The 27,743-nt window shown below is 52.7% G+C and overlaps 9 protein-coding genes across 9 annotated transcripts; 5 read left to right on the top strand and 4 right to left on the bottom strand.

The window, feature by feature from the left end:
* Positions 1 to 55: 55 nt before the first annotated feature.
* On the bottom strand, positions 56 to 970 carry ACET3X_008218 (uncharacterized protein; the record flags this gene model as incomplete). The annotated part of the gene is made up of 1 exon (XM_069454367.1): positions 56 to 970. The coding sequence occupies one exon, from the start codon at positions 968 to 970 to the stop codon at positions 56 to 58; it is 915 nt and encodes a 304-aa protein (XP_069303820.1).
* An 815-nt stretch (positions 971 to 1,785) lies between these two features.
* Positions 1,786 to 3,655, top strand: ACET3X_008217 (uncharacterized protein). The gene is made up of 4 exons (XM_069454366.1): positions 1,786 to 2,052; positions 2,106 to 2,467; positions 2,516 to 3,217; positions 3,281 to 3,655. Exons 1-4 carry the CDS (start codon positions 1,857 to 1,859, stop codon positions 3,473 to 3,475), a joined length of 1,455 nt encoding a protein of 484 aa, XP_069303819.1. The 5' UTR covers positions 1,786 to 1,856; the 3' UTR covers positions 3,476 to 3,655.
* A 1,281-nt stretch (positions 3,656 to 4,936) lies between these two features.
* Positions 4,937 to 9,951, top strand: ACET3X_008216 (uncharacterized protein). The gene is made up of 4 exons (XM_069454365.1): positions 4,937 to 8,186; positions 8,247 to 9,363; positions 9,423 to 9,480; positions 9,538 to 9,951. The coding sequence occupies exons 1-4, from the start codon at positions 5,137 to 5,139 to the stop codon at positions 9,687 to 9,689; spliced, it is 4,377 nt and encodes a 1,458-aa protein (XP_069303818.1). The 5' UTR covers positions 4,937 to 5,136; the 3' UTR covers positions 9,690 to 9,951.
* A 1,314-nt stretch (positions 9,952 to 11,265) lies between these two features.
* On the top strand, positions 11,266 to 12,743 carry ACET3X_008215 (uncharacterized protein). Its single transcript, XM_069454364.1, has 2 exons — positions 11,266 to 12,360; positions 12,415 to 12,743. Exon 1 carries the CDS (start codon positions 11,720 to 11,722, stop codon positions 12,332 to 12,334), a length of 615 nt encoding a protein of 204 aa, XP_069303817.1. The 5' UTR covers positions 11,266 to 11,719; the 3' UTR covers positions 12,335 to 12,360; positions 12,415 to 12,743.
* Positions 12,744 to 13,986: 1,243 nt separating this feature from the next.
* On the bottom strand, positions 13,987 to 14,576 carry ACET3X_008214 (uncharacterized protein; the record flags this gene model as incomplete). The annotated part of the gene is made up of 2 exons (XM_069454363.1): positions 13,987 to 14,489; positions 14,540 to 14,576. 2 exons carry the CDS (start codon positions 14,574 to 14,576, stop codon positions 13,987 to 13,989), a joined length of 540 nt encoding a protein of 179 aa, XP_069303816.1.
* A 2,193-nt stretch (positions 14,577 to 16,769) lies between these two features.
* ACET3X_008213 (uncharacterized protein) lies at positions 16,770 to 17,179 on the bottom strand (the record flags this gene model as incomplete). Its single annotated transcript, XM_069454361.1, has 3 exons — positions 16,770 to 16,969; positions 17,037 to 17,096; positions 17,143 to 17,179. 3 exons carry the CDS (start codon positions 17,177 to 17,179, stop codon positions 16,770 to 16,772), a joined length of 297 nt encoding a protein of 98 aa, XP_069303815.1.
* Positions 17,180 to 23,104: 5,925 nt separating this feature from the next.
* ACET3X_008212 (uncharacterized protein) lies at positions 23,105 to 23,838 on the top strand. The gene is made up of 2 exons (XM_069454360.1): positions 23,105 to 23,464; positions 23,521 to 23,838. The coding sequence occupies exons 1-2, from the start codon at positions 23,240 to 23,242 to the stop codon at positions 23,527 to 23,529; spliced, it is 234 nt and encodes a 77-aa protein (XP_069303814.1). The 5' UTR covers positions 23,105 to 23,239; the 3' UTR covers positions 23,530 to 23,838.
* Positions 23,839 to 24,046: 208 nt separating this feature from the next.
* Positions 24,047 to 25,752, top strand: ACET3X_008211 (uncharacterized protein; the record flags this gene model as incomplete). The annotated part of the gene is made up of 4 exons (XM_069454359.1): positions 24,047 to 24,087; positions 24,134 to 24,317; positions 24,389 to 24,520; positions 24,571 to 25,752. The coding sequence occupies 4 exons, from the start codon at positions 24,047 to 24,049 to the stop codon at positions 25,750 to 25,752; spliced, it is 1,539 nt and encodes a 512-aa protein (XP_069303813.1).
* Positions 25,753 to 26,467: 715 nt separating this feature from the next.
* On the bottom strand, positions 26,468 to 27,624 carry ACET3X_008210 (uncharacterized protein; the record flags this gene model as incomplete). Its single annotated transcript, XM_069454358.1, has 2 exons — positions 26,468 to 26,587; positions 26,638 to 27,624. 2 exons carry the CDS (start codon positions 27,622 to 27,624, stop codon positions 26,468 to 26,470), a joined length of 1,107 nt encoding a protein of 368 aa, XP_069303812.1.
* Positions 27,625 to 27,743: the final 119 nt, after the last annotated feature.

The following is a 27,743-nucleotide window of genomic DNA, read 5'->3' as shown; positions in this document are numbered from 1 at the left end:
GGCGTTAACTCATAGGATCTTATGTATATTAGCAGTATTGATTTGTAGTGTAGCACTAGGTTGGCCTGCTCTCAACCCAGTCATGAATCTCCGCAAAGTCCCTTGCCCACACAACACCCCACTCGTCAGCCTCTTTGTAGTCTCTTAACCGCAGACATGATACGCCCAACTTTGTCAATGCTTCTGCCAGTTTCGCCTGTGAGCTTCCCATGGGCTCGTCTCGAATGCAAATACCAAGATCTGCTTCCAGCAAACATTCAATGTCTGTCCAGCTATCGCCCACATACACCTTTTGGCCCTGGAGCTCTTGCATGCGCACCATTATCTGGAGTTTGTCTCCACTAGACATGATGAGACTTTCACAATTGGGGGCAGCTGGGACTATGGCACCAGTGGATGGATTGCCAGACTCGATCTTGTCTAGTTCATTGGAAAAGATGGAGTTGCTAGGTAGATCGAGCATGCCGGAGGCACCAAGGCAGGACTGGATGAAGTGGCGCGACCAATTGACACTTAGAAGCGTAAATCTATCGTCCACGCGGTCACGACGGATACTCTTGGAGAAGTCTAGGAAACCATTCCGTAGTTCTACGGCACGCGAGTTGATGGCCTGTCTTGCCCCAGCTTCTATAGCTTCTTTCGTCAAGCCGGCGAAGACACCAGATGAAGATACGCGTTGCAGACTGCGCTGTTCGACGGCTTTCATTTGGGCAAGAAGGCGCCTCTGCTCTGATACTGTGGTTGGCAGCTTGCCGTCTGGAGCGACTCGGGATAGTGTGGTTGTGTAATCGTCCATGTAAGCTTTTGAGACATTGTTCCAGCGGTCACGGATAGGGGAACCGGGATCGGCGGCGGCGGATATGTGGACGAGGGCATCGAGAGTGTCGTGTTTTGTTATGGTGCCGTCCCAGTCGAGGATCCAGTGTATTGGCGAGGCTCTGTCACAGGGAGGTTCGGTGGAGGTGGACATGGTGGTGTATGGTGAGACAGTGGAGGGGATCGCCATTCGCAATGGGCAAACTGTAGCAAGTAAGGCTAAGGTACGGCCGAGTGTATGCTGCGACATGCAATGAAAAAAGTCTGTTCACAAGGCTGATGTTTGAGATGGTTGCTGTTGGCCTACAGGATTCCTAGGCGTGGCTGCGAACGACACCACCTGGGCAGTTTTCCGTCTTCGGCAGCCCCCACCGCTGCAAGCCTCGAGGGGCGCGGTACACTAACAGAGCGGAGAGGCAAGATAGTGTACCGTGGCTACGCACATGACTTTTCGTATAGAGTGTCACAGAAAGTCGCCCTGGGGCATGGCCGTACATGACGAAGACAGGCTATCGGAGCCGACGTTGTGGTGGTGCTGCCGGAGTTTGCGATGCTGTGATTGCTCGAGCAGGCGGGAAAATGGCGCAACGCGTCGAGACACGAACAAGTGGTAACTTTTACCGGCAACAACGCGCCGTGTCTCTCACGTCGGTACAACCGCATCCCCAAACCCGCCGTCTCCCTGTTTGCGCATTCTCGCGATTCTTTCCCGTCGCTGGTCGCAGTAGACCAGCGCACCATGTTCCTCCGGCGGGCAGCAGCCAATGGCAGCGGCGCTATATGCATAACCCGCCCGCAACCGAGGCGCTCGTTGGTCGCATTCCTCTAAAGGCATCTTGAGGCGATAACACCAGTTGCTGTTACGAAGGCTGTCTCCTAAGTACAGTTGGAGGCGATCCACGGCACAACCCTCAACCACGGTTGAAAATAAGAAGGCCGCCGCCTCTGCTCCTGTCTCTTGCGTCCTCACCTCACACTCCTGAGCACGCACGATAGTCTTCCCCACTACCCCACGTTAGCACCAACACTGTCTGTCCATCATGGCTCCAGGCGCGATTCAGAATGACACTGCCGCTGCAGCAGCAAACGGCAACGGCACCGCCCTCAAGCCTACTGCCCGCTCCTTCCACCCTACAGGCACCCCAGATCCCTCCAAGTACCACGCGCCGTCCTCGCAGGCGGCCATCAAGACAGAGGCCGACTTCGCAGCGCACAACTACCACCCCCTCCCCATCGGTATGCAATCGATATGTGTCCTTTTTTTGAGAGACACGGTTAACACAGGCCAGTATTCTCAAGAGCAAGTGGGTGCAGCGTCTGGGACCCCGAGGGCAAGCACTACCTCGACTTCCTCTCCGCCTACAGCGCCGTCAACCAGGGCCACTGCCACCCCGAGCTTGTCAAGGCGCTCACAGAGCAAGCTTCGCGATTGACTCTCAGCAGTCGCGCCTTCTACAACGATGTCTTCCCGCGCTTCGCTGAATATGCCACCAAGCTGTTCGGCTTCGACATGATTCTGCCCATGAACACTGGTGCCGAGGCGGTCGAGACGGCTGTCAAGGTCGCACGCAAATGGGCATACAAAGTCAAGGGCGTCCCGCAGAACGAGGCGTTGGTGTTCTCTGTAGAGGAGAACTTCCACGGACGGACAGTATGTGTCCTTGCTGGTCGTTCAAAACCATGGCTAACACTCTAGTAGTTTGCCGCAATCACCATGTCCACCGACCCCGAATCGCGCGACAACTACGGTCCCTACCTCCCAGGTATTGGAAGTGTGTGCCCCTCCACTGGCAAGCCAATACGCTACAACAACATCGACGATGCGCGAGAGGCATTTGAGAAGCATGGAAAGAACCTAGCTGCTTTCCTGGTCGAGCCCATCCAGGGCGAGGCCGGTATCGTTGTGCCAGATGACAACTACCTTCGGGAGATCAGGGCGCTCTGCGACAAGCACAACGTCCTGCTCATCTGCGACGAGATCCAAACAGGTATCGCGCGGACAGGCAAGATGCTCTGCCACGAGTGGAGTGGCATCAAGCCCGACTTGGTCTTGTTGGGCAAGGCCATCTCGGGTGGCATGTATCCCGTGTCGTGCGTCCTCGGCTCAAAAGAGGTAATGCTTACTATCGAGCCTGGTACCCACGGTTCAACATATGGCGGTAATCCACTCGGCTCTGCTGTGGCGATCCGGGCTCTTGAGCTTATCCAAGAGGAGAACATGGTTGAGCGCGCTGAAACACTAGGCAACAAGTTCCGAGAAGGTCTGAAGAACATCAACAACCCCATGATCAAGATCATTCGCGGCAAGGGTCTGTTGAATGCCATTGTGATTGACGAAAGCAAGACGAATGGACACAGCGCGTGGGATCTCTGCATGCTCTGCAAAGAGAAGGGATTACTGGTAGGAAGAGCCCTCAAGATTATGCATGTGAGAGAGGTTGACGGTGCTGACTTTGACGGACAGGCGAAACCCACACACCAGAACATTATCCGCCTTGCGCCGCCACTGGTCATCACGGAAGCGGAAATTGAATCGGCTTTGTCCATCATCAAGGAGGCCATGGAGGAGCTGCCAAACCTAAAAGGCGAGAGGGAGAAGGAAGTGCTCACTTCCGCCGTCGGACTTGAGAAGAACGTCCACATTGGAGTGGACAACTAAGAACGTGGTTTAGTTTCTTACGATACCCAATGAGATTGCCTCGGCGCTATGACCGCTACGAACCTGTGAGTAGCTCGTACTCGCGCTATTCGGCCTTTACAGAAATGTCTACATAGTGCAGGGTTTGGCCTGTGACGGATTAGACATTGTGCTTAGAGATGACATAAGCCTGCCGTGCATCAGACACCATTGACTGAAATATGCCTCTCTTTTGACTTCCTGTCGTGACAACCGAATGCGTGAGTAAGCATGCTCGCATTAGCATTCACGCCTGCGGCCGTTACTAGTGCTGATGGCAACGTGTGACGCCTCACTGTTGAGATGAAGCCCGACAGCAACCTTTCCAAGTATGTTGCGATGAGGCTTCAGTTATGGATGCAGAGCTTTACGCGTTGACAATGCAGTGCTTTAGGTGATGCGGTGGCCTGGCTTGGTGTATAGCGGCGTCGTGGTGTTCCTCATCGTCCAGTGCCACCTGAATAAGACCCGTAACGGGACGTGATTGATGGTTACTGTACATCTCACACTGTCTCTGTTTGGACAACCTCCGGCCTCTGTAACCACCGACACTGGTCTCGGGCCTTTTCCAGCACCGAGAAGGTTTCTACGCCTCAGATGCAGGACTACTCGCAACCACATTGTGACCCCATAAGCCGACGGGCCGATATTTAGTCCGAAGCCTGGGTACGGGGAGGAGGGGTGCCAGACGTTCTGTGTGGCATGCGCTCCAACGGCTGCGAGAAACGTTTCATTTGCATACGCTATAAGTTACATGCACCATATGGCTATATCGCGGATGCCACTTTGCACATGGATAGAATAGATGAAATCTGGCCAGGTTGGCGCCCGGCAAGTCAAACAACCAACAAACAGCCTTTCGTGTTCGGAAACTCAGTACACACGCCCGCAGACTGTTTCTCAGCCAATACTGCCGTCATAGCCACAATGTGCCCAGCGAAAGGGTAACGTCGTCCGTGCAGGCAGGTGACAAACACGACTAATCCACATGTCGGCATGTCGGGCCTAGACAACTGCTTTTTGCCCCCGTTCAGCGATGGCCCCACTGTTGTCCGATCGTGTCGACACGCCTTTACGACATCGAATCCACCGCCAGCAATTTCAAAGCAACAGTCGAGGAGACGCCAAAACAAAACCATGGCGTTTGCGCGTCCATACAGAGCGCATTTGTCATCTGCAGCGCACGCACTTCACCGGTCTGCAGCGTCGTGGAGTTGCAGCACGACTAACATCAAGCGCTTCGGGACATCGGGTCGCATTATGTCCCGAAGGAATCGAATATTCCTGATTCGAGCACCCCGGATTATAACGTGCACCCAGTTGTACAGGCTGTTTATTGGTGAAGTTTTATCTCCGTTAGGACCATGCACTAGCTGTTTAGCGGGTGCATGCACTGATTTCATGACTGCCTCCGGGGCCATATAGACTAGTCAATGCCTGCCGCTCGCGAATACATATGTCATTTTGCAATATCTCGTGGCGTTGTTCGTTCCTTTCATTCACAGCTAATACGGCCTTCAATCTTACGACTTCATAGTGACGTTGAGGAAAACAAAAGCTTTTTTCTTCTCTTGAATCATCGGCCCTACAAAAAGATCACCGTGATCCTTTCTCGGCGTTCGGGAGTCAGCCGATGAGCCGCCATGGCCAAGTCAGCTTCAACGTCATCGCTGGACGAGAATGAGAAGGAGAAGGATTTTGGTCTTGTAGATCCACAAGCTGCAGCAGAGGATCCGACAGAGTATGAGCCGATACGAACAGAACCTAACGAAAAGGGTCACCAAGTAGAAGACGGTCACAGCAACTCAAGAGGCACACTAGCGAGATTGCAGTCCAGCACAAGCGTTTTTTCCGAAGCAAGCGATAGCGAATCCAATGCGACAAAGTCGATACGGAGAAAGAAGCCATTTTACAAACGACTTAATGTATTGAAGAATAATCCACCACCAATTCCGAAAGAGCGCACAGTATCCCCAGAGTACACGGCGGGCTTTTTCAGCCGACTTTCGTGGCAATGGATGCAGCCCATCATGAGAGTGGGCTACAAGCGCCCATTGGAAAAGAACGATATCTGGATGGTTAACCCGGACCGGAGTGCAGAATTCTTGGCAAACAAACTGGATGCCGCATTCAAGAGGCGGAGAGCAGAAGGCAAGGAGAGGCCTCTGCTAGGTGCCATGTACGAAACATTCAAATGGGAGTTCATTATTGGAGGAACGTGTCAGCTGTCAGCATCCGTCATTCAAGCTGTCGCTCCTTTCGTCCTGCGCTACTTGATCAATTTTGCAGTTCGCGCTTACGCCGCTGAACGCAGTGATGTCCCGGCGCCAGATGTTGGCGAGGGTATCGGCCTAGTCATCGGAATCACCGCTATGCAGTTTCTGCAGAGTCTGGCCACGAACCACTTCATGTACCGCGGTATGATGATTGGTGGAGAAGCTAGAGGCGTTCTGATTGCTCTCATTTTCAACAAGGCAATGAAGCTATCAGGGAGAGCCAAGGCAGGTGGTGAGGCTGTTCTTGAGGCACCACCGCCTGAGATCAAGCCAGGAAGCGAAGCCGAAGCGAAATGGTACAAAAAGATACTGAAGAAGAAAGAGAAGAAGCAATCGCCCAAGACTGCTGCGGGTGTAGCAGGTGACGGTGAGGGCTGGGGCAATGGGCGAATCGTTAATTTGATGTCTACTGACACTTACCGTATTGACCAGGCTAGCGGTTTCTTCCACATGATTTGGACCGCTCCTGTCGGCATATTGATCACGACGGCTCTGCTTCTCGTCAACTTGACGTACAGCGCTCTTCCTGGTCTCGGTCTCATTCTCATTGCTATGCCGCTCCTTGGCCGCGCAGTCAAGACACTGTTCCGTCGAAGAGTTGCCATCAACAAGGTTACGGATCAGCGTGTAAGCTTGACTCAGGAGATTCTGCAAGGCGTCCGATTCGTCAAATACTTTGGTTGGGAAACGAGTTTCCTCGAGCGCATCCAGACAATCAGAAAGAAGGAGATTCATGGCATCCAGATCTTGCTCACGATCCGAAATGCCGTTCTTTCAGTCGGAATGTCCATGCCCGTCTTCGCCTCGATGATCTCGTTCATCACCTACTCCCAGGTCAACAGCAATCTCGACCCCGCACCAATCTTCTCGTCGCTAGCACTGTTCAACTCTATGCGTATTCCGCTCAACTTCTTGCCACTCGTCATTGGTCAAGTCATCGACGCAAACGCTTCTGTTAAACGTATCCAGGAGTTTTTGCTTGCTGAAGAGGCGGAAGAGAGCGGTAAATGGGATTACGATGCCAAAGACGCTGTGACGCTCAAGGGCGCAAACTTCACCTGGGAGCGTCATCCTACTCAAGATGCGGAAGAGGGCGCAGGTGGACCGCCAGGAAAGAAGCCGACTAGACAGGAGAAGAAGGAGACCAAGGCGAATGCGAAGCTGGCACAGGCCAATGGCGAGACTACACCTTCCGATGCCGTCGCTGCGGAAGAGGAGAAACCCTTTGAGATTAAGGGGTTGAACCTCACCATCGGGCGAAATGAGCTTGTGGCCATTATTGGAGGCGTGGGCTCTGGAAAGAGTTCGTTGCTTGCAGCTCTCGCGGGAGACATGCGCAAGACTAGTGGTGAGGTCATCTATGGTGCCTCCCGTGCGTTTTGCCCGCAGTATGCTTGGATTCAGAATGCGACTGTACGAGAGAATATCATCTTCGGCAAGGAGTTCAACAAGAAATGGTACGACCAAGTCGTGGATGCATGTGCACTACGGCCTGACCTGGACATGCTACCGCACAACGACGCTACGGAGATTGGAGAGCGCGGTATCACGGTGTCTGGTGGCCAAAAGCAGCGCATGAACATTGCTCGAGCCATCTACTTCAACGCGGACATTGTCCTCATGGACGACCCTCTGAGTGCTGTCGACGCACACGTCGGTCGGCACATCATGGACAACGCCATATGCGGTCTGCTCAAGGACAAGTGCCGTATTCTTGCTACACACCAGCTCCACGTACTCAGCCGTTGCGACAGGATCATCTGGGTGGACCAAGGAGAGGTCAAGGCCGTCGATACTTTTGATAACCTCATGGCACAGAATGCGGACTTTGTACAGGTCATGAGCACAACTGCCAAGGAGGAGGAGAAGGAAGACGAAGACGAAGTCAACGAGGACGAGGTCGAAGCAGAAGTCAAGAGCACCAAGAAGCAGAGAAAACAAAAGAAACAGGCGGCGCTCATGCAACAGGAAGAGCGCGCAACCAAGAGCGTCAGCTGGGAAGTCTGGATCGAATACATCAAAGCCGGAGGCGGCCTCTGGGTCGGCCCGCTCGTCTTCATCCTCCTCGTGCTATCCCAAGGCGCCAATATCGTCACTTCCCTCTGGCTATCCTACTGGACTTCTGATAAATTCGGCTACTCCGAGGGCGCATACATTGGCGCATATGCGGCTTTTGGTTTCAGCCAAGCGCTCTTCATGTTCCTCTTTTCGTTCGCAGTGTCCATTTTCGGTACCCGAGCTGGCAAGGTCATGTTGCACCGAGCCATTACCCGTGTGCTCCGCGCGCCCATGTCCTTTTTCGATACTACGCCGCTGGGACGCATTACGAATCGCTTCAGCAAGGATATTGATGTCATGGATAACACCATTACCGATGCGATGCGCATGTACTTTTTGACGCTCGCCATGATCATATCGTAAGTTGTGCAGCATACAGACGGAACCGTGGTGAGGATTTGAGCTAACGTAGACGGCAGTGTGTTCATCCTCATCATCTCGTACTACTACTACTATGCCATTGCGCTTGGTCCACTGTTCGTCTTCTTCATGTTCTCCGCAGCCTTCTACCGGTCCTCTGCTCGCGAGGTCAAGCGCCACGAAGCCGTTCTTCGTAGCACAGTCTTCTCGCGCTTCGGCGAGGCCGTCATGGGCACTGCGACTATCCGTGCGTACGGTCTTCAGGACCAGTTCTCCAAGTCGGTTCGCGATGCCGTAGACGACATGAACAGCGCCTACTATCTTACCTTTGCCAACCAACGCTGGCTCAGTGTTCGTCTAGACATTGTTGGTATCCTGCTCGTCTTCACGACTGGTATCCTGGTTGTGACCAGCCGTTTCTCCGTCGATCCTAGCATCGCTGGCTTGGTCCTGTCGTACATTCTCACCATTGTGCAGATGATTCAGTTTACAGTCCGCCAGCTGGCTGAAGTGGAGAACAACATGAACTCGACCGAACGCATCCACCACTACGGAAGTCACCTGGAAGAAGAAGCGCCGCTGCACATGGGTCAAGTGCGACCTACATGGCCCGAGCACGGCGAGATTGTCTTTGACAATGTGGAGATGCGATACCGCGCTGGGCTACCGTTGGTGCTCAAGGGCTTGAGCATGCATGTCCGCGCTGGCGAGCGTATCGGTGTCGTTGGTCGTACAGGAGCGGGTAAATCTTCCATCATGTCGGCCTTGTTCCGATTGCAAGAGCTGTCGGGTGGCTCCATCGTAATTGATGGTGTCGATATCAGCACAATTGGCCTTCACGACTTGCGCTCCAAGCTGGCCATTATCCCGCAGGACCCGACGCTCTTCAAGGGGACTATCCGGTCCAACCTGGATCCTTTCCACGAACACTCCGACCTGGAACTTTGGTCTGCCTTGCGCCAGGCGGATCTTGTTTCCAACGAGCAAACTATGGATGACCACTCTGGCAGGATACATCTTGACAGTGTGGTTGAGGAAGAGGGACTCAACTTCTCTCTGGGCCAGAGACAGCTGATGGCCCTGGCTCGTGCGCTTGTGCGCGGTTCTCAGATTATTATTTGTGACGAAGCAACTAGTTCGGTTGACTTTGAGACGGATGCCAAGATCCAACAAACGGTAAGGATGCGTCATCAACCCAGTGTTACTTGATTGCATGCGCTAACGTGCAACAACAGATTGTGGATGGTTTCAAGGGCAAGACGCTGCTGTGCATTGCCCATCGATTAAAGACCAGTAAGTGGGATCGGTATACCTACTGCATTGCGAACTTGGCACTAACTTTGCCGACAGTCATCAACTACGACCGGATTTGCGTCATGGACGCTGGGCAGATTGCGGAGCTCGACTCGCCGCTAAAACTTTACGACCAAGGTGGAATCTTCAAGGGCATGTGCGACCGATCTGGTATCAAGAGAGAAGAAATCGCGGGTGCAGCAAACTAGAAGTTTGGGACCAACACGAGTCTTGATTGGACGAGGGCCGGGTACACGGCCCAGAACGTAGGCTAATGATGCGGTTATTCCTGGGAAGCAGGAAGCAAGCAAACGCGACGCACATTGATAGATGCGCATGGCATGGTATGGCGTCGGCGCGGCATTTCTGATCGGGCAGCATTTGGGGGGCTTTTGCGATAAGAAAAAAACATGGGCGTTGATTCATAGAGTTTGCTACTTTTGAGATGAAATACACATAACCTTGTCGACGAACGTCGGAGGCTTGGAAAAAAACTATCGAAGAGAGAGTCTATCGACAAAGTCTGTAAGACACACGCCAGGCTGGGCCCCAAAAGGCCATCGCAAGCGCGGTCGGTGCTCAATCATATGACACGACTGGACCAGGCTGGGAGGCGCTGGTAGTACTTGTGGCGGGCATCGCGCATCTGACAGCATCATAGTACCGTAGGTGCGTAGGAACAGTAGCTCGGTAACTTGCCAGCAGTTTGCATTAGCGGGGTGTTGGCTTGAGCGGCACGCACGTGCGCGGCTCGATGAAGCGACGGTACCCTCATTGCGGCAACTCATCATTCGTGCGTTATCTAATCGCAAGCTTCGCCTACCGTCTCCAAACCACACTGGTTCGTCGCGTGGGCGTACAGACGTATCTGCTTTCGTATGGGTTCCGGAGGATTGCATAGACTTTTTTTTTGCCTTTGTGTTTGCTGCGCCGCTCGAGTGGATGCTGTAGCGGTTTCACGCGCCGCTAGTAGGTCAAGATAACAGTGGGTTATTCGGGACACGTCCAGGGTAACAGTTGGATTGCTATCGACGATTTGGAGGCTCGATCGAGAGACACAGCTGCGATGATTGCGTCTGCCGGTAGGTCTACGCATTTCCGCAGACGGGCTCAACGACGAGCAAAGTGCGGTGGTTCCGAGGCATGGCAACGAAACAAGAAAAAAAAAGGTTTCGCCTTCTCGAATGCTTCGCGTTGGTGCATGACAGACAAGCTGCGACCAAGGCTCGCGGCCAGGTGCTCCGCGTCCATCTGGCGGCCCAAAGATTGGATGGAGCAGAGGTTTTATGCGCGCTTTAGCCGTGAGGGGCTTAGCGACTCAACAGCCAAGATGAGCCAAACCCCAGTCGCGCTGCACGGATCTAGGCCTGCAAGCTGCTAACCATTTGTGATGTAAATTGACGACCTGCCAGGCACGCTGTAATAACTCTAGCGGTCCTTCAGCGGCGTTAGGTGCTAGTGCTGTGGCGGGGGGGAGGGATACGGGCGACGAGGGCAGAGGAAAGAGGGAAAGGACACTTTGCTGGGTGTGTGGCTGGCGTGTGCATGTGCAAGAATAATGTCAACATGGCGAGTGGAGTGGAGTGGAGTGGAGTGGACGAAAGGGTGGGTGTGGACGGTTGAGAGGCAATGAAGATCAGGGACGTCAGCCAGCGATGCTCAGGACCGAGCGACACGGCGGTACGATGTTTGCAGGGACATGGCCGCGAACGGTCTAGCGGCCCCGGCGATTGACCCTAGCTCTGAACTCAGCTTTCACACAGACCTTGTCCACCAGACGGCATGGCCATGGGCATGGGCCTGGGAGAGACGGGGGAGCATTTCACGATTCAATTCATATCTCTGCTCCTCCCACCCGCGGCCACACACGCTCCTTTCGCTAGGCCGCCCGCCGCCTTCTTCTCGTCTTCTTCTTGACCTGTCTTTGACGTGTGCCGCCATCGCACCCGACGCACGCTGGTCGAACCTCCCCTGGTGCACTGTTCGCTCCTTCCTCGTCGACGGCGATCCCCCCTTCCCGTTGCAGCGCCATCTCAGAGCGACCCCTTCACCCTCGCCATTACCACCTCATTCCATGCTGCGCCTGTCGTGACGCAATCTCCCCCTCCGACTGCCCCCAGTCGCACCACGTCCGCCCACTGCGTCCAGAGCGTCCTCCTGACGACCTCACGCTTCACGTCTTGCATTCCAAACGCCCCCATCATTGCCAGCCTGAGACACACTCCTTGCCCACGTCACAATGGCAGCAAACGAGAAGCACGAGCCCGTCACCTTTGGTGCCAGCGTGCTGCGCGCTCCCAGCCCATTAACCACGCCTTCGCAACCCCTCCGCTCGCCGCCCTCCAACGACTCAACCATGTCGTCTGCCACCGCTGGCGCCGAAGCCGCCAAGAAAGAGTGGGCAGCCGACCCCTCCAACCCATACTCGGCCTTTTACAAGCATCCGGAGGCCCTCCGCGAGACGCGTCACTCGGTCAACGAGAGCGCGCCCCAGAGCAAGACCAACCTCGGCGTCGCTGTCCACGAGCACGACCTCGAGGGCGGCGTCCCCCTCTCGGTCGCCTCGACACAGCAGCCATCCAAACACTCGGTCGATGGCCGCGTCAAGGAGTGCACAATGTGGCCCACAAGGCAGGCTGTCCTGGACAAGCGGAAGTCGTACCAGCGCAAGCGTGGCTGTGCCTTCTTCCGCAACTTGACCAACACGCAGAGAATGTGGGCTAAGATCATCATCGCTCTCCTCGTAATAGGTGCCGCCGTTGGGCTCGGTGTCGGCATCTCGAGGGCTGTTGGTGGTGGTGTCTGGGCAGGCGATGGCAAATCCAAGGAGATTCCCCATGGCGACGGACATTGAGGTGTAGCTACTGGAGCAAAGCAACTGTACGTGACTTGCACCACCCTTTCATCTCATTCCAGTAACTGACCCCTGACCAGAACCACCACCCGTCTCTCCCAACCGCACGCACACACACACACACTCACGACTTCGGCATACTTCGCTTCGGACAACATCCTTTCTCGATATCCCTTTTCATCTGTTCTATTGTTTTTCTGCGTGATACTGTGCATATCACTCTGCCGCCTTTTCTGTGTATCACGGCATCGAGTCTTTCTACATCACTCGGGGGGTTTGGCGTACACATGGGGGCTTTTCTACTGGGTCGCATTCTATATATGCATGGGAGCTCTGGAGTGCGAATGGGCGTTATATATGTTAGGCGCGTACACCTGTCTGGGTATGCTACACGAGAAGAGAATCGAGCTTTGTCTCTGTTGTGAGGCTGCTTCTTGCACACTACATCGTCTTTCACCATCTGTCGCATGTGTGTCTATGCTGACATGAACTGCTAGACCTTGTTCAGTGTTCAAGACTTTCGAGATGACATGTACGATAGACTCGTACAACCTACAAATATCTGCCCAGCTTGATCCTCGTCAGGGTGTCATTGGTCGCACTAGACTACGTATACCCGCAAGACCAAAAGTCAGTCAGGTGCTATTTTTGTCCTCTGCGTATTCGATCCCTCTGTTGGATGTACGGAACAAGGAGAAGCCTACAACGCCAAAGCTTACTCGTCGATACGCGTATTCGTCTTACACACTACCGGTAGCACGGCTCTCCAGCGGGTAAGCCGGGTGCGTACCTCAGATTACCATACCGGTTATCCGTGTTGCCTTTACTGAAACACATCGTCAGCTACCAACGTGCTCCCAATCGACTCTAGCTGCATGTTCCCTTGTTGCGCTAGATGCCAACACCCTGCTCCCGAATAAATACTCGGACAACGGATGGGCGATACACGGAAGAAGGGGGGTGGTTTGTCTTTTCCAATACCTCAATAAGGTCGAGCGCAACGCTCTTTTCTTCTTCTCCAACGTGTTTTGAATCATGTCTTTACTTCTTCTCGGGTTTCGCTCAACACATGGCGTGAACCATGTTTGTTTTCCGGATGCTGCTGCTATTTCGAGGTCATGGTTTCGCGTAGAATTACAATGTTTCCCGGACCATCCCTTGATTAGCATTGCTTTTGAGAAATTTGAGGCTGAGGGTCAAAGAGCCTGGAAACTGTAGAAATGTGCTTTTGAAAGGCAAAAGCAGAGTCTCTGTGCGTCGATCTATCTTTCTTCGTTAAACTAGCTTAATGTCAAGCGTATGTGTTACGGAATGTCGTAATACTATCGTCACTTTGACAAGAAAGACGGTTGTCTTGTATCTGCCTGATTCAACAATCAATAATGCACATCCAATATGCGTGATGATGTCGTAGAAATGACAGACTGGACGACTACGAAAGATCACATCCAAATACTAGGCTGCGAATTTGAAAGTAACGATACACCAAATTCATATTCATTGATGATGTGCTTTTCATGTAGACATTTAAAATTATTTCTCTGCCACAAATTGTGTTCTCGCAATAATCCACACAAGTCATTCGAGTCGCATATGCCGAGCCAGTCGACAAAAATGATCGATCCCAGTGCAACCATATTAATCAGACCTCCTCACATGTACGCAGCACCTCTCCTTCCCAACCTCCGTCCCTGCAATGCCTTTGCTGCGTTATCGTTGGGTTGCGCATCCCCAAATCCACATCCTCCATCCCTCTCTTGGGCAACAACCGGACCCGCGCACTTCCCACTGTTGAACCCACAACAAGCCGAAGCGCAGTCAGCGTCCGATGTACAAACACCAGTGATGAATTGAGTGCCGGCTGGTGCTGCATCTCCCGCTCCAGCGTCAGCCCCCACGTCACTGTTCGCAGGAGGTGTAGCAGGGACAGCCGCATCTGGCTGCGCATCGGCACTGGCATTGCCATTTACGCCGTTCAGAGCATTGTTGTTTGGTTGCGCGTCGCCAAAGCCGCATCCCTCTCCACGCTCGTTCGCTACGAATGGTGCTGCGCACTTTCCTGATGTGAAGCCACAGCAGCCCGAGGCACATTCGGCATCTGATGCACACTCGCCTGTGATGAATTGGTTGCCCTGAGCTGCGGCATAGAGGAATACTGTCAAGGGAGTCAGTGGGAATGGACATGATTCGGTAGATGGATCTTACGGTTGAGAAGAGTAAGAAGCTTGAAGATTGGCGCCATCTTGCGTAACGGTCTTGTTGTTTCGGTGGAGTATGTGGTATATCAAGTAAAATTGTGGGGATCCTCACTAGGAAGTATGATTAACTGTCAGGTGTATAATAGATATCTCAGTCGCCTTGATGTTGATGATGCACACCAGCATCCAGTGGACGACTCTATACATGTCCATTTCGACCGCAGGAATGGAATCCTGAACTTAGCACAGGAAAGGTAGGCGCCAACTCAAAACGAAAAAAGTCACTGTTGCCTCGTTTACACCCCAATGGGTAACCACGTCCGTATGGCGATGAGGCGACACAGCGTGAAGCATGTTTTGAGCAATATTTAGGTAGCCATGATGCCGGCTACCGCCGTTTCGTGTCGATTTCCGTTTACCAATGGAGCTTGAAAGCCGATCATCACGCCAGTGGTTTAGAAACGCAGATATCAAGAACATTATGCGTTTTCTCGATTCGTAGTAAGAGATTGCTAGGAAGCAATGGTAAGAGAGGAGGAGAGAAGGCGTCGCACTGGTAAGCGAACCTATCAGCGTCCCCCAGCCTCAGCCACCCCACGCTCAGCCTCCCCAGACTTTCTGCCTCAACACATCTCAGGTTTCCGGACCGTTAGAAAGCTGCAAGTGAGCCAATAGGGTGTTTGTGGGCTGCCAAGATGATCGCCGACGGCATGAATGCAGCGGAAGGGGATCAGACCGAGAAGGTGTCGCATGTTGCGGCCTGGCGCTTGGAATGTCTGAGTTCCGAATGATCCTTACGTTTGAGGCTGAAGTTATCCGCAAGTACACTATAGTGGCGTTTCGGTGTTGGCTGCGTTTTCTGTCGTCGACTGTGATTCACATCTCTGATAAATTGTCGAGCCACGGGCTTCTGCTAGCTAGAAAATGCTGTTCTCAAAGTGGTAACACGGTGCAAAATCAAGGGGCAGATGGTAAAAAGACAGTTCGTATTACTTGCTTGCCCCAAGGTCACTTCTGCACATGAACATTATTTTGACACGAATCAGCCCAGCAACTACCCCCCATTTCATGTTCTCACCCGGAGCAAGATTGAATCAGACCTCGAGAATATGAGTGGCAAGATAGAGTATGTGTTTATGTCCCTGTTCAATGCTAATATAGGAGGCTGTTCGACGAAAAAGTGCGATACGTCGATTGAAAATGTAACAAGCAGGGGTTCAGCTCCTTTGAAAGTGGTTGCTTTACGTTAAAGTGTTATCTGACACTTGGACTATACTACTATTGACATACTGGTAGGGTGAAATGTTGGTGGCCACAGACATCGTAACGGTTGAAGTTAGAAGAGGGTAGACTGATTAGGATGATTGTCATCGGTACACATCGTCAAGAGATTAGGCTGCTTTCGAATGTACCGGTGTAGTATATGCCGGCGAAACTTGAATGTTGCATCAATGGTGACCATTCTAAGCAGCTGTCAAAAGTTTAGCTCGGGTGTTAATGGCAACGTAGGAAGTAATCAAAGCCAGTAGACCGCTCGGAGCAGGGTGCTTGATGCATGCAGTCATAAGAGTCGAGGGGGATATCGGTCGTCCCTGTTTAGCAGTCTCAGAGCGCTTGATTGTGCTTGGAACAGGCAGTGGCTGCCTGGGTTGCATATCGCAAGTCGCTCGGAAACAAGTTATTTTTGTTAGCAACGACGGCACTATGACGGAGGCTAGCATGATGACATGGAGCAGATGTTAGATGTTCGCTAAATGATAGTGTGTAGTTACATCTGTTTCTGAAGGGGCAGAGGAAGTAAGGTGCGAGACAGGCAGGTTGAAGTCGCTACCCAACTACCAGATGCCCCCAAACCCCACTTATCAGGTACTGAAAATGCATAAAAACCTCCAACGAAAGAAGAGACGATATTCTCGTACCAAACAACGAGCGGGACGGTCGGAAGCCATGCCAGGCACAGTGTTGTACGTGCAAAGTGGTATACAACTTGTGAGGATGACGGTGCTGGAGAACAGAAGAGGCCTGATACAAAAGAGAAAAGGGTATAGAACCAGCTATCGGAAGAAGATAGGTCGCAGCAAAAGTAAGTCGGACGATAAGGGGCGCGACAAGCACATAGGACGAGTACGTTTTAGACCAAAGGGCTCCAGGAGAAGTACCCTTTGGTTAAAAGCGCAGCCCAATGTGCCCGTTACCTCTGAGTGTTGTTGGTGTTTTATACTGGGCCGATCGAAGAGTTATCGGGAAGTGGTATAAGTGCCGGCGAATTGCGTTCGCTGCGCTGCGTTCGCAGGAGGTGGAGCGGAACTGAGCGCCTTCCAAGCGATCTCGGCGGCTTCTTCTCGGGACTGTTCGAGGTAGCGGTAGTCTCGCCAGAGGTGCGCTCGGTACTCGCGGCCATTGATGAAGACACTGCTCGACCAGGCCGTCCGGATACCTGGGCATCAGAGTCAGTGGGAGATAAGAGTGGTGGGGCATCATGTAGAGGGCGGGTGGCTACATACCTCGTGGGTCGGAGTAATCCTGGAACTGAGGTTGGGCGATCTGGTTCGTGGCGCAGTAATCTGGAGACGTTTAGCTGGGCAGCTACGAGAGCAGTGGATTGCGCACGCTGAAGCTTCTGGACGTAACTCTCCGGTGCTGACATTGTGCGAAATGGGTTTGTGGGAGACGGTGAAAATGCGATGCTGTCGAGGAGCCTGGAGTGGGGTAGTGCCTTGCGAGTGGGGATTTGGATGATCAACTGTGTGTGCGAAGGCTGAGAAGAACACTTGCTCTAGCATATTTCCTTGTCTGTTTATAGTCGGACATGACCATCAGAGCCTCACTTTCGGTATCCTGTAGGAACCGGCCAGCGCTTTTGCCACACGACTGTCTCGAAAAGATTCAGCCTGCAGCCGCCGTACCACATATGTGCTTGGGAACAAAGCATGAAGCTGATGCTATGCTGCGTTGGCAGCTCTCCTTCCGCCATAATTGGCCGGCAGAAACACCATTGAGCGAGCAACTGCGGGGGTAGCGAGAACAGAACGCGGCAAGGCAGAAATTAACGACCGCCAGAACCCGATTCAGACACTATGACGGATTGTTGCGTGGTTTCGGCACCACAAGTTTGGGATGGAGAGACCAATGAGCTGATACGGATAAATTTTGGTGTTGAGTATGTTTACCTTGTTAAGCTTGGTTCAAGCGATGTGCTGGCACTGAAGGACGACGAGAAATGCTGCCATGCTAGTTTCTCAAGGCCGATGCAGTGCCAGATGTGTCTCGCAGATTGGCCCATAGTTCCATCGGCGTTCGGCCCGCTTGCGGTTAGATGGACAAAGGGCCGTGCCGTTTCCGTACCGTATAGATGCCATCTGAAAGCGCGTCATCTTAGACACCATGCTCCTCCATGTGCTGAAGCTGCAAAGGTCGCATACGCAGCAATGCAACGTTAAGCGAAGGAACGTGGGATGGATCAGGGCAGTTCACGGTTCCAATGGGACCCACACGAGTGAGGTGGCATACGCGATTGCGTGGAGCGGCGTGTCAATATCAATCAATGTGTTCCTGGCGTGAACTGCTCAGCCCTGCGATCTCCAGGTTCGTGCATTGAATGCAGCCCATATCACATCGAATTTCTGCAGGCTGTCCGGTTCCTGAATCGCTCGTGCTATGGCCATGGGTTTGGTGAACTCGCAAACCCTCCGACGCGCTCAACGCTAGCCAACTCTTCGACGCGGCACTTGTTCGGTATTCGCTTCTGGGCGCTTGAAGCGGAAGGCGCACCTGATTTGATCTACACAACGAGGCTCAAGGCGGGGTTAGCACACCCTCCATCTTCTCCTGCTCTGCGCTGGCAGTCGTTGTGTTGTTCATCGAACGCGTCCAAAGTGCTGGAAGTGGTGGCTGTTGATGACTGACAGTGACGTGTCGTACAGATTAATATTGCGCTAGCCCAATCGACGCCACAATGCACGTGCGTCGAGCAATGCAAACCTTGGAAAATCCCGGGAGGCCCACAAGTTTCGCGCCTTACAAGGTTATGTAAGTTCGGGCATGTAGCTGTCACTTAGTTCCTGATGCGCGATTCCTGCACCGCACCGAACCACGTGTAATGCCACGGCGGACGTCATCGGCTGCGCATGAACGGGCACTAGGCATTGACTCTGGAGCTTAATCGAGTCTTCTCCACGCGTGCTTGGAAACGTGAAGGCATGCATCACGTGTTGCCGTACATGGGCATTATAGACCAGCCCACGAACACAACGTTTCGATGGGACCAAAGTAGCGTCAAGGCTTCGGAGTTCGCGTGATCGAATTGCTACAGCAAAGAAGAGTCGATTTCGTGGCCATCTGCAGCCACTCCCGAGTCCTGACGTCCTTGATTCTTTCGTGGTGATCTTGGCCCCTGAAATGGCCGCCTTCCTAAGTTGGGATAGAAGGAACCACATCGTTTGCTAGACGCCAAATTTGATATGTAATCACCCTTGAAATCAATCGTTTCCGAGGCCAAGTCACAACTGTAGGGACCCATGCAGGTGAAAGACAACTCATGAAAAGTGGTTCTCTACAGCATTACCTAGCTCTTTCAGCCCCATACGGTGCGCGTGACTGTAAGGTTTGCCTGAACATCTGACAGCTAGAAGCACCCACCAGGAAATGTATATCCACGAAACCTCGGCAAACCCCTTGTAAAAATTGAAGAAAGATGGGCACTGAAAGCATGCGCAAACGCGTAGAGGAGGTGGAAGAAGTTTCAACAACTGGATTGCCAAGGACAAGCACATGAGTGACTGGCCATTATCTCTTCAGACCCCACGCGCCATATAGCTCCGTCACAGTAAGTGTGCTTGTTTGCAGAGACCAGTTTCTAATTTCTCGGGAAAGAGTCCGCTAGTAGTGCTTACGACCTATGAATAACTTGTCAGTCCAAGTAAAACCGCCAGCAAACGGCGATGAACCTACCATACTTCCATTGTAGAGTCATATCCAGGTCTAGCAGTTGCACTGGCAGCAGATGGTCATACCGCACCAGTTGCAAGGACAGCCAGGGTCGCATCGAGCCTCTAGATGGGCACGCTTGATCATCTCGATACTATGCTCCGCGGGGTACTGGATGAGGTTCGAGACTGGCGCAGGACTGCGGTCAAGAAGCTCACTGGGAGCAGCGCTGGCAAAAGAGAAGAGGGCGATGAGAGGAAGTGCGACAGTAGTAAGCTGCATGGTGGTGATCTGGACGTTTCTATAAGAATAATGGTAGGTTGAGAGTGAAGACGAAGTAGGCTCTGGGCTTGGTGAAGAGACATATTGCCCAAAGGGTGGTTTATATATGTACTGAAGACCTCGAGGCTCACATCCTCGTGGTCCATAGATTTTGGTATACCAGGACGGACCGTGATACCGTCAAAGGGCCCACCTGCTGACGCTGCAGACATACTTCAGGCGTTCGGGTCGTCGGCGAGTCGACCCCAGGCTGAAATGAAGAGTGCTTTCGAGAACAAGAGTAGTTGTATGCATATGGCTGATGAATTTTACTGCTTACTGGCTAGTCCGATGATAAATGATAGACCATTCTCTCTAGCTGATTGTGGCTGTCTACACCAACAACCGATCACGATATGATACGTAGACAATGAGCTCCATGGTGCGGATCCTCGGATAGATCAATAGTCTCGGCCGTATACTGACCCCGGATTGCGTAGCCATGCATCTGGAGGTGCATGGTAGCATGAGACGGGAATTGGTCAAGCGTTTCCAAGCTCGGCTTGTACGCGTTTACCTTCTGACATTGGCTACTGCAATGAAGTATGATGCCGATCGACCCATAGACTGCCCGCCTGGAGGCATACCATAAGCTGAAGAGCAAAAAGTCACTGGTGTGTCATGCTTCGAAGAGTATCGTTGGAGCTAGAGATGTAATGTTCAAGCGATACAACGCCATAGAGGACTGGTTGGTGGACATTCTATCCGGACTTCGTATATTCGAAGCATCAGATGATGCAGCACAAAATCGTAGCTCTGTGAGTGTTCGCCATGTGCTTTACTTTCACCATTGACTCTCCGCTCTTCATACTCTGAAAACGGTGTTACGAAAGAACGATATTTGGATAACCTATTGTAGGTTTCCAGATATACGGCGAGAGGGCCAGATAGATACAGCGTCTTCGATAGACTCAACGCTGTATCAGAAGAGATGTCGCAAGCCAAATCCGGTATCTGAGTGCGTCGTTAACTATCACGAACTGGAATAGTACTAGTCAGCGCCACGAATGAAGTCTGACAAGCTTTGCCCACCCACAGCCTCCTTATGCCAGTTGATCTGACTATTTCTCGCAGTAGCACAATGCAGTGCTACCACAGTCAGCATCAGTATAGCCTAAATTCCACATAACGCAGAAGGCGCGGCCCGCCCCCAGAATTGGGCTATCGACGGGTACAGCCGCTCGTGATCATTGCTGATGGTACTTGGTTGCCTGAATACGGGAATCCTGGAAAGCGAGATGTGCTGATTAAAACGAACGCAATTAAGAAATGCATTAGCGCAAGGCGGCTTACAAGAACACAAGCCGTCCAATGTGTCAGCTGAGATCCAATTGAGCCTAGTAAACGCACATAAGCAGATCGTTGAGCCGATGGTATGTTATTGACGCTTCAAAGTCAAGCTAGCTTTGATCAAAGTTCGAGAAGTCGATGAAGAGGTGAATGATGGCCTACGCTCGACTATCCGACGACGCATCGCTGGAGAATTCATACGAGAAGGTAGAACCATCTGAGCCAGCGCTGAACGATTTCTCGAGGTATTTTTCGTACAAGAAGCTATTCGTTGCTTCTCTTGTTCTATGGATAGCAACGTCAGCCATACTTGCTTGGGTGTTGGGACAGAAGTCCTCGACTTATGGGAACCATGCTGCAAACCCATTGCCATTTCCTCCAGGTATACATTGAAAACACATGAAGGTATCGTGGTATGATGTACTGACCGAGGAGTCCAGTGCCGTCCCGCATGATTACTTTCGATCCAAGCCCAAGATTTCACTATACGGCCAAAGATGCAGGGGAGTCCGCATGGTCGGCTCTGATGCCCAGTATTATTCCCATGGCATGAACATCAGTGGAACGACTGACTAGAAACTCGTAGATGACGGGGGCATCGTCTCTATAGCCAACCCGCAAAGGTACCAGCTACCCGTAAGCTACAAGGATCGAAACGTCTCTAGCAAGGAAGTATATTCAATGTCCATGTTCCACCAACTGCACTGCCTGGTCAGTCTCGCGCAGTAGCGACAACGTCCATTCGCTGACAACGAAAGAACTCGATTCGTTTGCGGCTCGGAATACTGGAAGGCTTCATCAACGAGACGACCGGTGGCATACAAAGAAGGGATGTCTTTGCGCCGGAGTCGCATGTGAACCACTGCTTTGACTACCTTCGCCAGGTAAGATGATCCGCCTCTTCATGCACCAAGCGAGTGCAGGGTGCTGACACAACGTCCCAAGGCTGTCATGTGCGCAGGAGATTTGTCTTTGGAGCACTCCGTTGTTCCGGATGAGTTTGGTTTCAACGGTTGGGGGACATCGCACCGATGTGCGGATTGGGATGCTATGTGGGATATTGCGATACAACATCGATACGATCAAGACGTCAGGCGACAAGCCGGAAAGAATAACTAGAACGGATACATGCAATTCTGAGTTCCAGTTTCACGAACAGGAGTATCCCAAGGTGCGTCATTGCTGGCAGATGAGGTCGGTAAGATTGGGGTTGGAAATTGCGGTCATCTGCGCCTTCTCCTTTTCATGTGGGGCTCATCTGTCCGCACACGCAATATGATCCAGAATCCAAGGCTCAGAATCACCAATAACATTGAGCATCTCGAATAGACCAGGCTTCCCGACCCTGAGTGTCAGCCAACGTTGCAGGGAGCGGACATGAGCAGCGAAGGCTGGCAGACACGAGTGATCCAATAAGGCGTGAACGTGGAGCTGCGCGATCGACCCCAACACGATCTCTTGTGAAACACACCATCTCTGGCATGTTGATCTTGGTCTTGGTGAATCGATCCCAAGGCTACCGCTGCGTTCGAGACGGGGCGGCCACGCAACGGCGACGCCGCAACCTTGGAGCTCCTTGAGCGCTCGCGATTGTTGTTGGTAATGACGCGAAAAGAAGTCGCTCGTGAGCAGGAATTCTTATCGATATGTTGCCGGCCAAGGTAAAACGGCGGCGAATGAGAATGGTGAGAAGTGAGGAGGCGAAAACCGCAGAGGCGCGGTGTGGCTGGGGGCTGCCAAAAATAGCTCACCAGCCTCCTTTCGTCCCACGCCGGGCCCGCCGACTTGCGCAACACCCAGCCTTTTGACAGCTAACGCCATGTCGGTCGGCTGGGTGACCCTGCGTCCTGGCTCGTGCTACTGGCTCATTGCCCATTCCGGTGGGTCCAGGGGCTTTGTAAGGTTGGGTGGCAGAGGGCTGGCATGCGGATTTTTTGCGGCCGGCGTACGTAGGCTTGTGGATTCGGATTTGGAGAGGGCTAGAAGATGCTGGCAGCAGATGTAATTATGGCTAGAGGCGCAGAGGATATAAACACGGCGGTGGTACGCTCAACCAAAGTATCATTCCACAAGCATCCCATCTAGTCTACCATCGAAGTCCATCACCAGACCCTTCAACCTTAATTTATTCACACTCCAACCACAAACACCCTCCACATCCAAAGCCAAAATGCAGTTCTCCATCATCTCCGTCGTCGCCGCGCTCGCCGCCACTGCTACTGCCACCTACGTTCCCACCAACGGAACTGCCACCTCTGGTGCCTACTACCCTACTGGTACCGGTGCTGCTGCCCCTACCGGAGTCAGGCCAACCTCAACCGTCCCCTTCACTGGTGGAGCCGCAAACATTGGCAGCTCGGCCCTTGGTCTCATCGTCGCTGGTGGTGTCGCTATGGTGAGTTTACTCCACTACCAGATTCGTATTAAAACAATGTACTAATCAAACAATAGATGCTATAAACGCAATCAGCCGCTTTGCTTCAATACACATCTTCTTCAACCACTATTAATTTTGGGTTCAACATTTGGCGCACATGGTCACGGCGTTACTACGGAAACAACCTTGGAAGGGTCTCGGGATGGGATAATCAGTCTCACTGGCGCAACATAGAACTGGCGTACAGATACAAATATGTGGAGGCATAGACTAGACTTGTGTATAGTAGGGAGCATGACCTGGATATGGTCGACTGTCAACAGTCTACGAAGAGATGAGCCGAGAGAAGGACAAAATAGCCTACGTGGCTGAATGAAACAATAATACCGAAGAATTCTTTCCAACTACTTTGACATGCATACGTGAAGAACGCCTTTCCGAGCTTCGACATTGGGTGGTGAAAGGGTGCATGGAGTGGGGCTCTTAGACTTCTACTTCAGGATGGCGTGAATGACGCGCGACGCGACTCCCGCAATCTGCAACTTTGGAACTTTACAAGCACACTACTCACTCTCCCAACCCTGCGACGCTACAACTCCAATGGCCAAATCAGACGACGTTCTGCTCAAAGGCGAGCCTTTGTATGTCTGCTACTTGCGTCTCAGATGCACATGCTAACAGCAACAGTGAGGATGCGTCGCCCGCACCATCTCGAGATGCTTCGGCATACAACCCACTACATGACTTTGTACTGCCACCGGGCACCGAGCGACACTACTCACAACAATTCGCCGACATGTACTTCTTGCGGCTGCAACAACTGAAAAAGACGGTGAAGCAGAGAGCCGAGGAGGCATGGCATGATTTCGAGGTATGCAATGATATGCTGCTGGAATACAAAAGCTCGTTATGCTGGATGTAATGATGCTGACTCTGGGCAAGCTGGGTGGGCAAACAGCGTCGTTTGTCGAGCGTGTGCTGGATGTGCGGCAAGGCGAGCTTTGCTGGGTAGTGGGGACAGTATACATGGAAATGGCAGAGAAGCCCAATGTGCTGAATGACATTGAAAAAGATGTATGCTCCGCTCCAAAGAATTACAAAGGACAGCATCTGACACTCCACAGCACTGGATAGCGGACCCTCCCCAGCGCGAAACCTACGTATCCTCCACCGGCGCCGACGAGATGATGCTCGAAGACGAGTCCGGTCGTCTACGCGTCACCGGCGAGCCTTTGCGTCAGCATTTTGTCACCGGATGCATATTGGCGGCACTGGGCACTGAAGAAGCAGACGGCACATTCATGGTCATTGCAACCCAATGCGCAGATCTACCGAGACAACCACCACGATGGGAACGCGACGACGTCGCGCTATCAAAGCAGAAGAAGAAGGCACCAAAACACGCAAGGGCTGGAAAACTGGCCATCGTCTCTGGTCTTGAGCTGACGGGCGCAGACGACGATGAGGTCTCGCTGGATTTGCTGGTGGAATACCTGACTGGCGAAGCTGCGGACCCAGCAACACAGGCCGAGTCTTCCAAGATAACACGACTTGTTGTAGCTGGTGGCTCGCTCGCGAAGGGATCTCCAATTCTGTCGCGAGAAGACTTTGCTGCGAAGAAGAGCGCAGCGAGACACTACGGATACGACGCCTCGTCATACAATGCAGCACCTACCACACGCCTCGATGAGTTCCTCTGCGAAATCCTTCCCTCGCTGCCCATCACCATGCTGCCTGGTGCGTCGGACCCCTCGAACGTCGCCCTGCCACAACAACCTCTCCACCCCGCTCTCTTCCCCAAGACACGCCTCTACGCCGAACCGCCAATACAAACCAATACAACCCTCAACGGCTTCGACGCGGTGACGAATCCTTGGTTGGGCGATATCGACGGATACCGCGTGCTAGGCACAGGTGGCCAGACAGTCAAAGACCTGCTCAAATACGTCAATCGTGTCAAGGCGATAGACGCCATGGAGATGATGCTGCGCTGGCGTTGCGTAGCACCCACAGCCCCAGATACACTGTGGTGCTACCCATTCCAGGACGACGACCCGTTGATGTTGAAAGAGTGTCCGCACATGTACATTGCTGGCTGTCAAAAAAAGTTTGAGAAGAAGGTCATTGAGGGTCCTGCGGGACAGAAGGTGCTACTCATTAGCGTACCCAAGTTTAGGACTTCGGGTAAGCTTGTGCTGGTTGACATGGAGACCTGGGACGTGGAAGTCGTTGGACTGGGGGCTAAAGGAGAAAAAAATGCGAAGCAACAAATCGCAATGAAGAGAGAGGACGTGATGGAGGAGTAAGTGGAGGAGCATGCTGTACAATTGATACCCGATTTGTTGAGAGAGTCGCGATGCAAAAAAATGAGGACACAACAACGGCACAAGACATATACTCCTACACTTCTGTTGTTGTTGTAGTCGTTGAAAATAATGCAACAGCCAATTACACGTTGGACGTATATCGGAAATAATCCATTGTGCATTAGTCTGCACAGATGCAGAAGAGACACGGGAAGTGGATACCGCGTACATCGTCATAAATGCTTGGGTCTTGGACGATGTCATTCGGCAAAAGCTTAATAGCAGGATTGACTGGCTTCGCCAAAACACATAGTCGTACGATGATCAGCAACGTTTCGAAACAAAACAGGGGCAACCTTTTTGTCGTGATGTCAATACGACATGGTGTGCACAATGGTTCGTTGACGCGTCTTTGTGATGTAATGTGTATGGACGTGTGTGTATGTGTGTGTGTGTGGAGCAATAAGTGGATTCAACGACGCTTGTCAGGTATAAACGGACATGCACATACACATGGCGAAGAGAATATCGTGTGGAAAAAAACGATACTGGTATTCTGCGCAAAGTGGTATCTAGCGTATCAACAACCAATTCCATTACATCCTGCAAACGCCGTCGCCAATGTAGAGAAACTCCGTTCGTCTTTGCAGCCTAGTGATATATATGATGTTGTACAAGCGGGACATGAATAAAGAAAAAACGACATCTAAGCCTTCTAGGCCTTGAAGTGGGCCGTGGTCCATTCTTCGTACTCCTTTTTGAGTTCTCGTTGGACCCAGGGGATGGTAATGGCAGTCCAGACACCGGCCCAGGTGAAGGGCAAGACCCAGCCGACCTGTGTTTTGTTAGTATTGATAGTATGAAGGATGTGTGGGTTGTACATACAACGTAGGCAGCGTCGCGCTGGATAGTGAAAATGATGGCAGTGGCAACTACAGAGCAGACGATGGCGCCAATGGCCCAGAAGAGTGTCAAGCGGTGCAGCATCATGCGGAAACCCTTGCTGGCCTGGTATCGGAGGTTCAATCGCTGACGGAACTGAGTGCCGCCAGATCCGTCGACGGCGCAAATGTCTTCAATGTATGCATAGATGCCGGGTCGGAGCGGTGCGCCTTTGGGTAGCGAAGAGATGCGGCAGGGTGCAGGCACGTTCATGTAGCGCAGGATATCGACGAGAAGCAGTTCGCAACCAATGGCAAACAGCATAGTCGGGGCGGGCATGGCAAGGACGCGAATTGGCGGATCGTGGGGACAGGTACCAGCAATGAGCTCAATCATGACAAAGAACCAGCCAACAGACAGGTTCCAGTGGAACCAATCAAGATACCATCTCTGCGCGCCGATGACCCTGCAGCTGGAGCCCTTCTTCCATAGCCTGTGAAAGCGGATAAAGTACTCGACAATCGACACGGTTCCGAGCAAGGCGGTGCTGATACTGAAGACGGCGTTGGCAGACAGTTGGTCGCGCGTCAGGCCATACCACATGCCAAAGTAGAGGCCGATGGGCATGAAGACGCAGTCGAGGATGATGAGAGTCCAAAACCAGAAGATGGACTTCTTGCGGGTGCGCAGCGTGTACTCGAGCGGCGGCGGGCGGGTGAAGTCCGGGTCATCGTACGTGACCTGGGTATGGGGAAACTGGGCATGGGGATTTGGCGACGGGACGCGGCTTGGTTGAGCGCTTGGGTTGAGACTGGCAGAGTTGTTGACCGGCGTCGTGCTGCGCGGCTGTCGCTCGTCGTCGCTGGTGCCGTCGACGTGCATGCTTGGGACTGGCAGCGTGTCGGCCTGGCCTGCCGTCGTCGGTCGTGATGCATCGGGTTGAGGCGTCAGTGACCTCAAGGGCTCTGTGGATGATTGCTGTGTGGCCATTGTGCGGAGCGTTGGCACGATGGGGTGCCCAGGGCAAAATAGTACGGGAGCGGCGGAATGACAGGAAAAGAAGAGCTGGTCGCGTCTTGTTCGGATGCCAACGGGTGAGCTTATGTCTT

Source organism: Alternaria dauci, chromosome 8 (genome assembly GCF_042100115.1).
Source record: "Alternaria dauci strain A2016 chromosome 8, whole genome shotgun sequence".
Taxonomy (NCBI): domain Eukaryota; kingdom Fungi; phylum Ascomycota; class Dothideomycetes; order Pleosporales; family Pleosporaceae; genus Alternaria; species Alternaria dauci.
The sequence above is the reverse complement of the archived record's forward strand: the minus strand, read 5'-3'. Positions and strand labels throughout refer to the sequence as shown.

Bases quoted from the DNA above. Each gene is read 5' to 3' on its own strand.
- ACET3X_008217 (XM_069454366.1), top strand. From the start codon at position 1,857: ATGGCTCCAGGCGCGATTCAGAATGACACTGCCGCTGCAGCAGCAAAC. The intron at 2,053-2,105 runs GTATGCAATCGA...AACACAGGCCAG, and splicing joins CTACCACCCCCTCCCCATCG to TATTCTCAAGAGCAAGTGGG. The intron at 3,218-3,280 runs GTAGGAAGAGCC...TTTGACGGACAG, and splicing joins GCAAAGAGAAGGGATTACTG to GCGAAACCCACACACCAGAA.
- ACET3X_008216 (XM_069454365.1), top strand. From the start codon at position 5,137: ATGGCCAAGTCAGCTTCAACGTCATCGCTGGACGAGAATGAGAAGGAG. The intron at 8,187-8,246 runs GTAAGTTGTGCA...CGTAGACGGCAG, and splicing joins ACGCTCGCCATGATCATATC to TGTGTTCATCCTCATCATCT. The intron at 9,364-9,422 runs GTAAGGATGCGT...GTGCAACAACAG, and splicing joins ATGCCAAGATCCAACAAACG to ATTGTGGATGGTTTCAAGGG.
- ACET3X_008215 (XM_069454364.1), top strand. From the start codon at position 11,720: ATGGCAGCAAACGAGAAGCACGAGCCCGTCACCTTTGGTGCCAGCGTG.
- ACET3X_008212 (XM_069454360.1), top strand. From the start codon at position 23,240: ATGCAGTTCTCCATCATCTCCGTCGTCGCCGCGCTCGCCGCCACTGCT.